The sequence below is a fragment of the Saimiri boliviensis genome, chromosome 2, assembly GCF_048565385.1.
Source record: "Saimiri boliviensis isolate mSaiBol1 chromosome 2, mSaiBol1.pri, whole genome shotgun sequence".
NCBI classification, from domain to species: domain Eukaryota; kingdom Metazoa; phylum Chordata; class Mammalia; order Primates; family Cebidae; genus Saimiri; species Saimiri boliviensis.
The window spans coordinates 238,492,424-238,504,800 of NC_133450.1; the positions used below are offsets into that span (position 1 = coordinate 238,492,424).

The 12,377-nt window shown below is 57.0% G+C and overlaps 1 protein-coding gene across 3 annotated transcripts in view; it reads right to left on the reverse strand.

Moving 5' to 3' along the window:
- Positions 1-219: 219 nt before the first annotated feature.
- FGD3 (FYVE, RhoGEF and PH domain containing 3) overlaps positions 220-12,377 on the reverse strand; it is a 58,896-nt gene continuing 46,738 nt past the window's right edge. The window contains exons 15-18 of one of the 3 annotated variants that reach the window (XM_039475178.2): positions 7,762-7,884; positions 4,151-4,291; positions 2,088-2,225; positions 220-1,457 (exon numbers count right to left, since the gene is read on the reverse strand). In XM_039475178.2, the coding sequence (XP_039331112.2) occupies positions 1,212-1,457; positions 2,088-2,225; positions 4,151-4,291; positions 7,762-7,884 (648 nt within the window). In that variant the 3' untranslated portion in view covers positions 220-1,211. Of the gene's footprint in view, positions 1,458-2,087; positions 2,523-4,150; positions 4,292-7,761; positions 7,885-12,377 lie in introns of those variants that run through there. The other 2 variants (XM_039475177.2, XM_039475179.2) reach the window with 2 other exon arrangements.

Consider the following 12,377-nt stretch of genomic DNA (forward strand, 5'->3'; position numbering starts at 1 on the left):
CACTCACCTGTGCCTCCATCTCAGCTGTCCCCCACTCACCTGTGCCCCAATCTCAGGTGTCCACCCTCACCTGTGCCCCCTCATCTCAGCTGTGTCTCTCCCATCACCCGTGTCCCCTCTACCAGTGTGCCCCCCCCCCACCTGTGACCAGTCTGCTATTTCTGGCTCCCACTCCTGCCCTCTCACCCCCCCAGGCAGGTGCCCACATGTCTTCCCAGGTTTCCACATGGATATTAGAGGGGTGGGGGTCGTGCAGTGAGCACCCCCATCACTGGTCCCTGAATTCCCCCACTCTCTCCCAGTGCAAACAGCACCCCCACCCCAGTGGCCTTTGCAAGGTCCCCACTGGCACCATGCTGAGTGCCCTGTACCTGTCCTCCTCATCTCTGCACCTGGCTGTCTTCACCTGCCACCCGCCCATCCCCTGGCAGGACAACGGAAGCGAAACTGCTCTCCAGGTGAGGTGTGTGCCCAGTGCGATTCCATCACCCTTGTCCCCAACCCTTTATCAGCCGGCCCACCTTGCAGGGGGATCCCGCTGAGGGGCTGAGGAGAGAGCACCGAGGCTGCGCCCACTGCTGGCGGCCAGCGTTTATTTATGCAGATAAGCACTGTGTGCCACCAGCACCAGGAACAGCTATAAATCTCATGCGCCTGCCACCCAGTGGCTGGGGCAAGTCCCAGCAGAGTTTCTGAGCTTGATTATTCGGGAACCGTGAGTCCAGCCAGGACAGGGCAGACCCACCTCCCGGGGGCTGCAGGCAGAACCTCAGGAGAGGGCAGAGAAGGGAGGAGGTGGGAAGCGAGTCGCGATTCAGCTCACACAGTGTAGACAGGCTGGGCAGAGCCAGGGGTGGACCCCACTGCACACCGGCAGGGTGTGGCGGTCCCTGGCGGTGCCAGTACTGCCGCCTTCTGCCTTTGGGGCCAGCATCACCACACTGCCCATTATTTGGCAGTCAGCCCCTGCTCCGGGCCACACTGCTAGGGTTGGAGGCCAGGCTCTTAGCCAAGACTTGCTGGGTGACCCTTGGCCAGTGGCTGCCCCTCTCTGGGCCTCAGTTTCCTTCCCTCCAAAGCCAAGTGTCCTGAGCTCTGGGCTGTTGGCCCACCCTCAGCAGTCCAGGGTGCTCTTCATGTGGCCTCCGATGCCACCTCCCAGGACAGCACAGGCCCAACGTTGTGGTTCGCAGGGCAGTGGGAGGCTCAGCTCACGGAGCAGCTGTGCCCATAGGGACCTGAGGCTGCAGGGCCCCTGGGCTGTCCTGGGCCACGTCCCCATGGGCAGCAGTGCTCAGCGTCTCCAGCCACCGCTGCTGCAGCTCTGCAGAGGGGGCACTCAGGTACCAGGATTGCTTGGCCCGCTGCAGCTTCCACACATGCCCCGAGTCCAGCCATTTCTCAGGGTCTGGAACACTCAGTTTGCAGCCGGGGAGAGGGATGGTGAGCTGGCCATCCTGCAGTGGGAAGCAGACAGTCAGCGGGGCCTCAGCTTCCTGGCCTCGGGCTCACCCCAGTGACTCAGGCCCCTCCCAGGAAGCCACTCCCAGACCTTTGCAGTGCAAGGCAGGTGCTGAGCCCGAGGGGCCTGGTGGCTGTGCCTGCACTGCCCTTTGTTAACAGGATGGTTGGTGGGGGGCCCACTGGTTCTCCCCGAGGGACGATATGGGGAGGGGAGAGCCTTGCCTGCCTCACCAGACCCCCAGACCCCATGAGCTCCTTGGGCTGTCTGGCCCCTGGGGAGGTGAGGCAGGACAGGCCAGCCCCTTCGACAGAGCAGCAACTGGGGCTCCAAGCGGCCAGGCCAGGGCTGTGTGGGTTCCTGAGTCTCACCTGACAGGTTCTGTGGCTCCTGGCCACCCTCTGTGCCCCCCTGGCCTGCCCCTCCTTGCACCCTGGCTGGCTCTGGGGTCCACCCAAGTGTCAGTAGGTTCTGTCTCCTGTGATTGGAAAGCAGAGGGGCCCCTGGGCTGCTGGGGAAACTGAGGCCCCAGGTAACATTGCTCAAGCAGGTAGGCCCCAGCTGGTGGTGCAGGCCTAAGGCTCTGGGCTGCTGGCTTGAGGGCCTAGGGGGTGGGGACACTTACCTGGCTGCCTCCCTGCAGGTGCAGCACGTGGGGACTGGACGTGGGGATGGCGGCCCATACCTCACTCCAGGCCTCACCGCTCTCTGACAGCTGCAGGGGGCCGCAGAGCAGGCTGGGCTGGGGGTCTGCAGCGGGCGTCTTCTGGGGACACAGACACACAGGTTAGACACAGTCTGGCCTGCAGTGGTCACGCCCTGCTGAGGAGGCTGGGGCAGGGCCAGGGCCACTGCTTGAGAGGAGCTGGCTGTGGAGAAACGGCCGAGACCTGCGCTGGGACTGGGAGCAGCCTCGCCCGGCTTCCAAGGGTCACAAAGGCTGTGGGACGTAGGTGTGTGTGGGATCAGATGGGGTTGCAGGCCGGGCCCTCTACGGGAGGGCGTTCATATGCTGGGTGAGGACACCATCAAAACCACAGGAGAACCCGACAGCAAGGACCTGAGGGTGGGTCATGTGACAGGGACTTCAAGCGTTTCGGTCTACACACACAATATACATGGACGTAAACACACAATATACATGGACGTGCATGCACACCACACACATACCCCCACACACACACCACACACACACCACACACACACCACACACACAGCACACACAGCACACACACCACACACACAGCACACACACACCACACACATACCACACACACAGCACACACACCACACACACAGCACACACACCACACACACACCACACACATACCACACACACCACACACACAGCACACACACACCACATACACACCACACACATACCACACACACAGCACACACACCACACACACAGCACACACACACCACATACACACCACACACATACCACACACACAGCACACACACCACACACACAGCACACACACCACACACACAGCACACACACACACCACACACACCACACACACAGCACACACACCACACACCACACACACCACACACACCACACCCCCCCCCACACCACGGGCACACCACACACACACCCCATACACACACACCACACACACACACACAACACCCCCACACCACACACGTGGGCCCTTCCTCTCTCCTGCCCCTGTTGAAGCTATTGTGCAGCTGCAGCTCCTGAACCATTTGGACGTGGCTTTGACACCCGCTACTGGACCTGGACCCCTCAGACCTGGGCCCCTTTGAGGCCAGAGTCCACCTTGCCCGGCTCTGGAGGCACATGCAGCAAGGCCCTGGGGCTCTCAGAACACACCTCGGTATTTACAGTTCGGCCATGAGGGAGCCCCGTGGCAGTGCAAGGTCCTTCATCATCGAGATCATTCAGCAGTCAATTGTATTTGACTTACATCCTTGACTTCTTAGACCAAGGACCCAGGTCAGGGCTGCAACCACAGCTGTAAGTCAGAGCAGCTGGGACCCTGAAAACACAGACTCCCCGATCACCCCCACTGAGCCTGTAGGTGGGAAATCCACGGTAGACGCTGGCTCTGGGAACCACAGAGTGGAGAGAAAGGGTGATGTGCTTTTCTGGAAGCTCCCATTTTCTTTTTCAGTTTTCCTGCAACCCGCCAAAACAGACTGTGTTCTTGAGGAAGGCAGGCAGGCAGGCAGAAAAGGCAGCAGCAACCCTCAGAAAGAGGAGTGGAGGAGGCAAAGAGAAGGGGGGAGGAGGGGGAGGGAGGAGGGGGAGAAGCAGGAGGGGGGGAAGAGGGGCGCGCCTGCCTCCAGGGTCCTGCTCACCCTTTGCAGCTGGAGGTGAGTCAGGCAGAGGGGAGGGCAGAGTTTCCCGTCAGGTGCGCCTCAAAGCCTGGACTTGAGAGCAGCTCTAATCCATGCCCTCCAACCAGGTGACCCGGAATGACACTTGTTCCCATCTAACTCCTGGGTGCCAATGGCTGGTCCTGAGAAGCCAGCGGGCACACACGGGATCTTCGGAGTTCACCTGTGGCCACTCTGCGCTGTTCCCAGCCTGGGGGCCCCACTGAGACACACCCACATCTGTCCTGGTCCCAGGGACACTCTGGGAGCAGAGGCAGCTGGCGCTGCTGGGGCACAGAAGCAGGTGTCTGGAGGGGGGCAGGAGCTGGGAGCACTCACCTCTGTGCTCGGCTTGGGCTCGGCCAGAGCCTCGGGGCTGGGGCTCTCGGGGGCCACTGGCTGCGTCAGGAAACACTCTCTGCAGACGCGGCTCTGCCGGCTGTTCTCGGCCTTGAACTCGGAGCATTTCCCACAGATGACCTGCCAAACAGACTGCACCTGTGCCCCGGCGCCCTGGACAGAGGACTACCCAGGAAGAGGCCAGAGGAGAGGTGGAGCGGGCGGGAGGAGGAGACGCAACACAGCGCCTGGAGGAGAACGGGCTTCTCCCTGTCTGAGGGCAGAGAGCACGGCTGGCCCCGCTGGGCATCCGGTAAGCGCCCTCCTGGCCTAGAGGGTCCAGAGTCCAGGAGTCTGCGTGCACGGGAGGAGGAATGGGAGGAGCCACCAAGCACCCGGGAAGACGCCCCATCAGCGGTCATCAGGGAAATGCAAATCATAACCAGAGACCACCTGTCCCCCCTGAGCATGGCTATTTTCCAAACAAACAACACCAACGAGAAGAAAACGGCGTCGGCACAGATGTGGAGAAGCTGCAATCCTTGCGCTGTTGGTGGGAAGCATCTGGTGCAGCCTCTGCTGGAAGCAGGATGGCGGTTCCTCAAAATGTTTAAACACAGCGTTACCATGGGATGCAACAGTGCCACTCTGGGTGTGTACCCAAAACAACTGAAAGGAGACTCTGCAGGGATGTTTGTACATTCATGTCCATAGCAGCACTAGTCACACCAGCCCAAAGCGGGAGGCAACCCGTGTCCATCCGCAGACGAATGGATGAGGAAGTCGTCATGGTCTGTCTACAGTGGAACGTGACAGATGCACAGGGGAGCATGGGAATTCAGCCAACGAGTGCTCCTCAGTGCCTTCTCCAGAGCTCTTCCTACCTTGGACACTCCCAGCAGACCCCCGTGGCCCCCTCCTCTGGCCCCTCCAATTGCATCCCATTGGTGGCCCTCTCTCTGCCTCGGTCTCCCTCCCTCTGCTGGACCCTTTTCCCAGCACACAGAGGCTGCTGCGTCTCAGGGCCACCCACACCCACTTGCGCATCTGCTTCCCCGTTCCCTCCTGCCCCGCATACTGAATGCTGCAGAGGACTTGGAGGTCTTTGTTCAAACCTTGGGGAATTCTAGCTTGAACCTAACCCTGCGGGCACTGGCTGCTAAGGGACCGTGGCGCTCGAGCACTGAGGCTCATATCGAAGGCCTCAGGAGCCACAGCAAAGGGGAGAGTGCTCTCTTTAAGTAGACGGAAGGCACCCTCTTCTGGAGTCCTACTTTTATGGGAATTTTATTTTTGGAATTTTTCTTTCCTCTATCACTTCTTCTATGAGGAAGCAGGAATACTGGGCAAACCAAGGCAATGAAAACCAAGCTAAGCACCAGCAGGCTGGCACAGAGATGCAGTTACGTCACTGAGGGCGCCACGCCACCTCTGCTGTGCAGGGAAGTCCAGGTTGACCATGAGGACGCTCACTCCCAGGAAGGTTAACAGAAGCCACAGCTTCTGATCCTGAGTCGTCAGGAAGCCTGGAGCAGGGGCCTGGACATGTAGTCTGAGGATGGCTCTTAAAGCAACAGGGTCCCATCAGGTCTGATAGGGAAACCAGGTTTGAGTTAAATCCCTCAATTCTAAAGCACAGTATGGGCCCAAAATGAGAATTCTTTTTTTTTTTTTTTTTTTTTTTTTTTTTCTGGAGACATAGAGTCTTGATCTGTCACCAGGCTGAAGTGCAGTGGTGCAATCTTGGCTCACTGCAATCTCCACCTCCCATGTTCAAGCAATTCTCCTGCCTCAGCCTCCCAAGTGGCTGGGATTATAGGCGCGCACCACCACACCCAGCTAATTTTTTGTATTTTCAGTAGAGATGGGGTTTCACCATATTGGCCAGGATGGTCTTGAATTCCTGACCTCATGATCTGCCTGGCTCAGCCTCCCAAAGTGCTGGGGTTACAGGCGTGAGCCACCGTGCCTGGCCAAGAATTCTTTAACAGGTAGAGATCACATTTTCCACTTGCCTGCCCATCCATTCATCTGTCCATCATCCATCATCCATGCATCCATCCATCATCCATTCATCCACCCACCCACACATCCATCCACCCATTCATTATCCAGGTATCTATTCATCCATCCACCCATTCATCTATCCATCCTCCACCATTTATCCTTCATCCACTCATCCATCCGTACATACTTCTGTATGCCATCAAACTATTCATCTATTCATCCATTCATCCATTCTGCAGTCATCCCTCTATACTTCCTATATATCCACTTCCATTCATACTTCCATAGGCCATTTAACTACCCACCTATCCATCCATTCATCCATTCATCCATCCATCCATCTCCTCATCCATTCACTCACTCATCCATCCATCCATCTCTCATCCATCCATCTCTTCATCCATTCATCCACTCCCCACCATCCATCCATCCATCCATCCATCCATCTCCCCATCCATCCATCCATCCATCCATCCATCCATCTCCCCATCCATCCATCCATCCATCCATCCATCCATCTCCCCATCCATCCATCCATCCATCCATCCATTCCATCCATCCATCTCCTCATCCATCCATCCATTTCCTCATCCATTCATCCACTCCCCACCATCCATCCATCCATCCATCTCCCCATCCAACCATCCATCTCCTCATCCATTCATCCACTCCCCACCCATTCATCCATCCATCCACCCATCCATCCAGCCAACCATCCATCTCCTCATCAATTCATCCATTCCCCACCCATCCATCCATCTATCCATCTCCCCATCCATCCATCCATCCATCCATCCGTCTCCCCATCCATCCGTCTCCCCATCCATCCATCCATCCATCCATACATCCGTCTACTTATCCACTCACCCACCTCTCCATCCACTCATCCATCCTTCCAAGACTCATCCACTTATTCCTCTCCCCTTGCTGTTCCCCACCATGTCACAAAGGTGTGACAAGTAACACCAACCACTCCAGGCACAGGTTGCTGGCACCCTTTGGAAAAATACCTCCAAAGCATTCTGTGCTGAGATCCACTTGCTAACACAGATTCAACTTTAATCTCAAGAGGTAGTTAAATTATCAGTTCCTTCCTCAAGTAAAAGTTCCTTTTACATTCAATATCAAGCATTGAATGTTCTCCATTCTCGGGAGGAATGGATTTGGAGTGAGGGGAATAGAGATGTGTGCACTTGGGCCACCGGTCAGAGGCATTGCCTCATCACATGGACCCAGCAGGCCTTCAGCACCGCTGGAGTGCTGGGGCAAAGGCCAGCAGTAGGAGCTCCCAGCACAGCCACACTTCACCGGCCTCCAATACTCCTTAAAGGAATGAAGAATATCATCTCCTTGTTCTCAAGGTCACCCAGCTAGGGGTTCTGTGGTTCCAAATCTAGCACTTTTTCAATCACACTGAGTGTTTGTTAAGCACCAGAGCTGACCAGAGAAAAGTGATTAGATTCTATTTTGCACTCAAGGGCATCTATGTCCATGAGCCAGGATCTGGAAGCCCTTCTGCAGGGCTGATGTGCTGCTGGAGAGGACTCAGCTGCTCTGTCAGAGCAGGGTGGCCCCTGTCCCTGTTCCTCGGTCCCAGGACTCACCGCCCCGCACAGCTTGCAGTGATGCCTCCTCTTGGTGATGGAGTTGAAGGTCTCACCGCAGCTCTTACAGCCCTGCTTCTCCTTGTCACGTCTGGTCTTACAGGATAGTTTTCTCGGCTCGAGCTACAAGGAGGCAAACAGATGCCGTCACTTCCGAGTCATGTGTGCATCCTGCCCCATACGGTGGTGGAGGGGCAGCTCTCCGAGTCACGTGTGCATCCTGCCCCATACGGTGCTGGAGGGGCAGCTCTCGTGGCTGTAAAAGCAACACAAGCTTGCGGCAAAAAGCGAAACATGCAGAAGGGGATGAAGTGAAGAGCCAAGTCCGCCACGTCTCTGCCCACGTCAGCCCCCAGTGGCTGCCCATGCCCACTGCACCAAGTAAAGATTGTAAGTGGATCAAGATCTTCATGTTTGGAACAACTTGGACAGTGACTGTTTCTGGTGTATCTGAAAAACTACTGAAAGGAGCCACAGCTGGAGGAACACAGTGCTTACTAGGACGGGCGGGAGGCAGTACGGCCGCAGCCTTCAGCCCTGGGGAGAGGGCATCCCTGCCCGCGACCCCGACCATGTGGCCATGCACCTGCCCTGTGCTGGGCACTGGGGGCGCATACCCTCTCAGCACGCCACATGGATGAATACAGGTGTGCACCCACATGCCTGTGTGTGCAGACAGCACAGCAACATCTGGGGGAAGGCCAGGTGCGGTGGCTTATGCCTGCAATCCCGGCCCTCTGGGAGGCTGAGGCAGGTGGATCACTAGAGGTCAGGAGTAAACCAGCCTGGCCAACATGGTGAAAACCCATTTCTACTTAAAAAAACAAATACAAAAAATAGCCGGGCATGGTGGCAGGTGCCTGTCATCCCAGCTACTCGTGAGGCTGAGGCAGAAGAATCGCTTCAATCCAGGAGGTGGAGGTTGCAGTGAATCGAGATCGCGCCACTGCACTCCAGCCTGGGTGACAGAGCAAGGCTGTCTCAGAAAAACAATAAATAAGTAAATCTGGGAGGACATGTGAGGAAGTCACGAAGAGCAGAGACCAGGAGCAGGGGCTGTACCCCACTGCGTCTCCTGTTGCTGCTTGAGCTGTCTACAGAGGAGGGGGGTGTGGAGGCCGGAGCAGGTATCGCCTGGGGCCGCCCAGCCCAGCCTTGGCTTCCCTGTCTGATTATGAACAGTGCAAGGTGGACAAACCCCAGGCTCCTGCCTGCTGTCACTCACGAGACCCTGGATGGCCATCACCTCTCCTCCCTGAGCCTGTTTCCTTCCCTGTAAAAAGGGATGCGTGACTGCTTCCTGGGCCCTAAGCCTCATCATGGTTCAGAAAACCGTGACTGCGTTTGGCAAGCTGCTAATAGCCCTTTCATGTTACAATGGCCTATAGCTCCTGGAAAGGCCCCATCATTTGATGAAATGACTTCCTGGGCTCTTGAAGCTTGGCTGGCATCCAGCATTTCCTCTCTGGGTAGGAAGCGCCTCTTTTGAGACACTCTGCCATGGACACAGAAAACCCCGTTAAGACGACTTTGGAAAAAGGCAAAGTATGAGTTCCCCAGGGTGCCGAGCTGCAGCTGCTGCTAGAAACGTTTACCTCAACCTCTCCAGTGCCCAGTCAGGGAACCGAAGCCTGGAGGTGTTGTTACTCTGTTTAAAAGAAAACTACTGGCCGGGCGCAGTGGCTCACGCCTGTAATCCCAGCACTTTGGGAGGCCGAGGCGGGCGGATCACAAGGTCAGGAGTTTGAGACCAGCCTGGCCAACATGGTGAAACCCCGGCTCTACTAAAAATACAAAAGTTAGCCGGGCGTGGTGGCGCACGCCTATAATTCCAGCTACTTGGGAGGCAGAGGCAAAAGAATCGCTTGAACCCAGGAGGCAGAGGTTGCAGTGAGCCGAGACTGTGCTATTGCACTCTAGCCTGGCAAAAGAGGAGACTCCATCGCAAAAAAAAAAAAAAAGAAAACTACCTAAAATAAGCTCACCATTAGTATGGTGGAGCAGAATAAATAAAAAGAGGTCTGGATGTACTTGAAAATATTACAGAGAGCAGAAGTGTGTGTGTGTGTGGCAGGGCTGGGGGCCAAGGGGTCGTGAGAACAGCATCAGGCTGAGGTTTCTGGAGCTGAGGAGGGAGGCTCGCTGCAGTTATCCCCACTTGTGTGGGTCCAAAACCGCTGTAGGAAAATGCTAAAAATATGTTTGACGTAAACTCTTCATGTTTAAGGAGAAAGAGGGCCAGGCGCGGTGGCTCGCATCTGTAATCCCAGCACTTTGGGAGGCTGAGGCGGGGGGGTTGAGGGCAGGAGCTTCAGACCAGTCTGGGCAGCATAATGAGGCCACGTCTCTACAAAAATTCAAAAAATTAGCCGATGTGGCGGCACGTGACTGTAGTCCCAGATATTTCAGCGGCTTAGGTAGGAGGATCGCTTGAGCCTAGAAGGTTGAAGTTGCAGTGAGTTGTGATCCCACCACTGCACTCCAGCCTGGGCAACACAGTAAGATCCCAACTCAAAAACTAATAATCATCAAAAAAGAAAAAGGCGAACTGAGCTGGTTGAGGGTGAGCGAGCCAGAGAAGGGGTGGCTCAGATTGGGCATAAGCATTGGAGGCTGGGCTGGGCTGAACTGTGTGCCCCCCAGCCAAATTCACATGTTGAAAATTTAATTCCCCAAATCTCTGAATGTGACTGTATTTGGAGACAGGGCGTTGAAAGAGACATTAAGTTAAAATGAGGTCTTAAGCTGGGCCGATTCACTCTTAGTAAGAGGACGTGAGGACTCATAGAGGGAGGGCCGCGTGTGGACACAGGGAGGCAACTGCCATCTCCAAGCCAAAGAGAGGCTTCCGGAGAAACCAACCCTGCCCACACCCTGACCTCAAACTTCAGCCTCCAGGTCGTATTTTGTCCCGGCAGCCCCAGCAAACTGATCCCAGTGCCCCCGAGCAAGTTCCGGCCGGCACTTGCAGCCGTGTGGCTTGGTCTGTGGTCTCCCTTCAGAGCCCGCCTGCAGGTCCCGCCAGCGCCCGGCCTGCTTGGCACAGGAGTCCCAGGGCAGGGCTGGCTCCATGGAGGGTGACAGCGGTGCTCACTTGCTGTGCTGCAGCCCCCAGCACCTCTGTCGAACGGGCCTTGCTCCAAAGACACAGGTGTGAGGCGGCCTGGGCTCCCTCTGCCGTTTCTCTCGTGCTTAAGACTACAGTGGGGGCTCCAAGCACCCTAGGTGGGAAATGGGCATCACAGACCTCGCAGCAAAAAACTGTTCTCCCGGTGAGCACCCGGAGGGGCTGGCAAGTGGGAGGGATGGATGGAACGGCAGTCCCGACGTGCACCTCGGCCCAGAACTGCCGGCTCTTGGGGACCCCGAAGGCGGACCCCTGCCACAGCACCCAGGGGTGGCACTGCATGGCAGCTGAGAATAGCACAGGACGTGCCCACGGGTCAGGGGGCAGCTGGGGCTGGAGGGGCAAAGAACAGCCATGCGAGAGGGCAGGTTGCCTCGGGGCTGAGCTTGGCCTCTGAGGACCAAGGGGGACCACATCCCAGTGACAATTCTGGAAGCATCGAGTGTGGCCCACGGCTGGGGCAGCGCCGGGAGTCCCGCTGGCTTCCTTTATCTGGCAAATCTTCCCAGCTACGGAGCTGAGCTGAGCACTCGGGGTAGCTCCTGGCTCTGCACCAGCTCCCACGGGGGTCAACCCTCCAGCTCCCATCATCAAGGTGCGGCTGCAGTTGTAGCCATGACCCACTAGCTGAGGGGCAAGAGGCCCACCTGAGTAGCCAGGGACGGTCTCTGGGCCATGGCCATGCGCACCCCCACCCCGTGTGGACGAAGCTACCATGCAGGGTGACCCAAGGAAGGGAGCTCAGGTTTTCGTTGTGGACGTCGGGATGTCAGAAAAGCGGGGCCCAAGTCTCTCCAGGAAGATGGAGAACTGTGGCTTTCTGTTTCTGACCGAGGGACTTAATCCTCCTAAGTGCCCAAAACACACCAGCGTTGACCCAGAGGGTGGTCTCCACCAAGGGCCAATGGAACTGTCCCCTCCAGGAACTGGGGGCACAGCTGAGTCACACAGAATGAGAGCCCCGTCAGTGGCCCTGATGAAACCGAGTCAGTTTCATCAGATGCTAGAAATGACCCAGCAGGGGGCGCTGGCTGTGGGGCGCAGGCGCTGCCCGGGGCTGTTCCAACAGGAGGACAGTGGCTGGGCTGACGCCTCTGCTCCTTGCTGGCCGCCCTGCCCTGGGGCCCGAGAGTGGACACAGGGAAGGGCCTCGTCCCAGGAGGGGCAGCTCCGGCATTGTGGGGAGGGGCAGTGCCTGAGAAGAGCCCCTGGCACTGCCCTGTCCAGGGTGCCCTTAGATACCTCACTGGGACCTTGGAGGGTCCATGTGTCACCCACGGTGGGTCTGAGGCCCTAAGAGACCTTCTGGGCTCTGACATTTTGTGTTTCTGTTAAGAGCAACTCAATGCTTGAATTCTGCAAGGCCCCTTGCAAAACTTCCTGGCCTGGGTGTAGCTTCTCTTAGGAAAGGGGCTTACAGGAAATAGACTGAAGAAACCGGGGCTCAGGAAGTCAGTTTAAGTTTGACATACTGTAGCCAAGATCACTT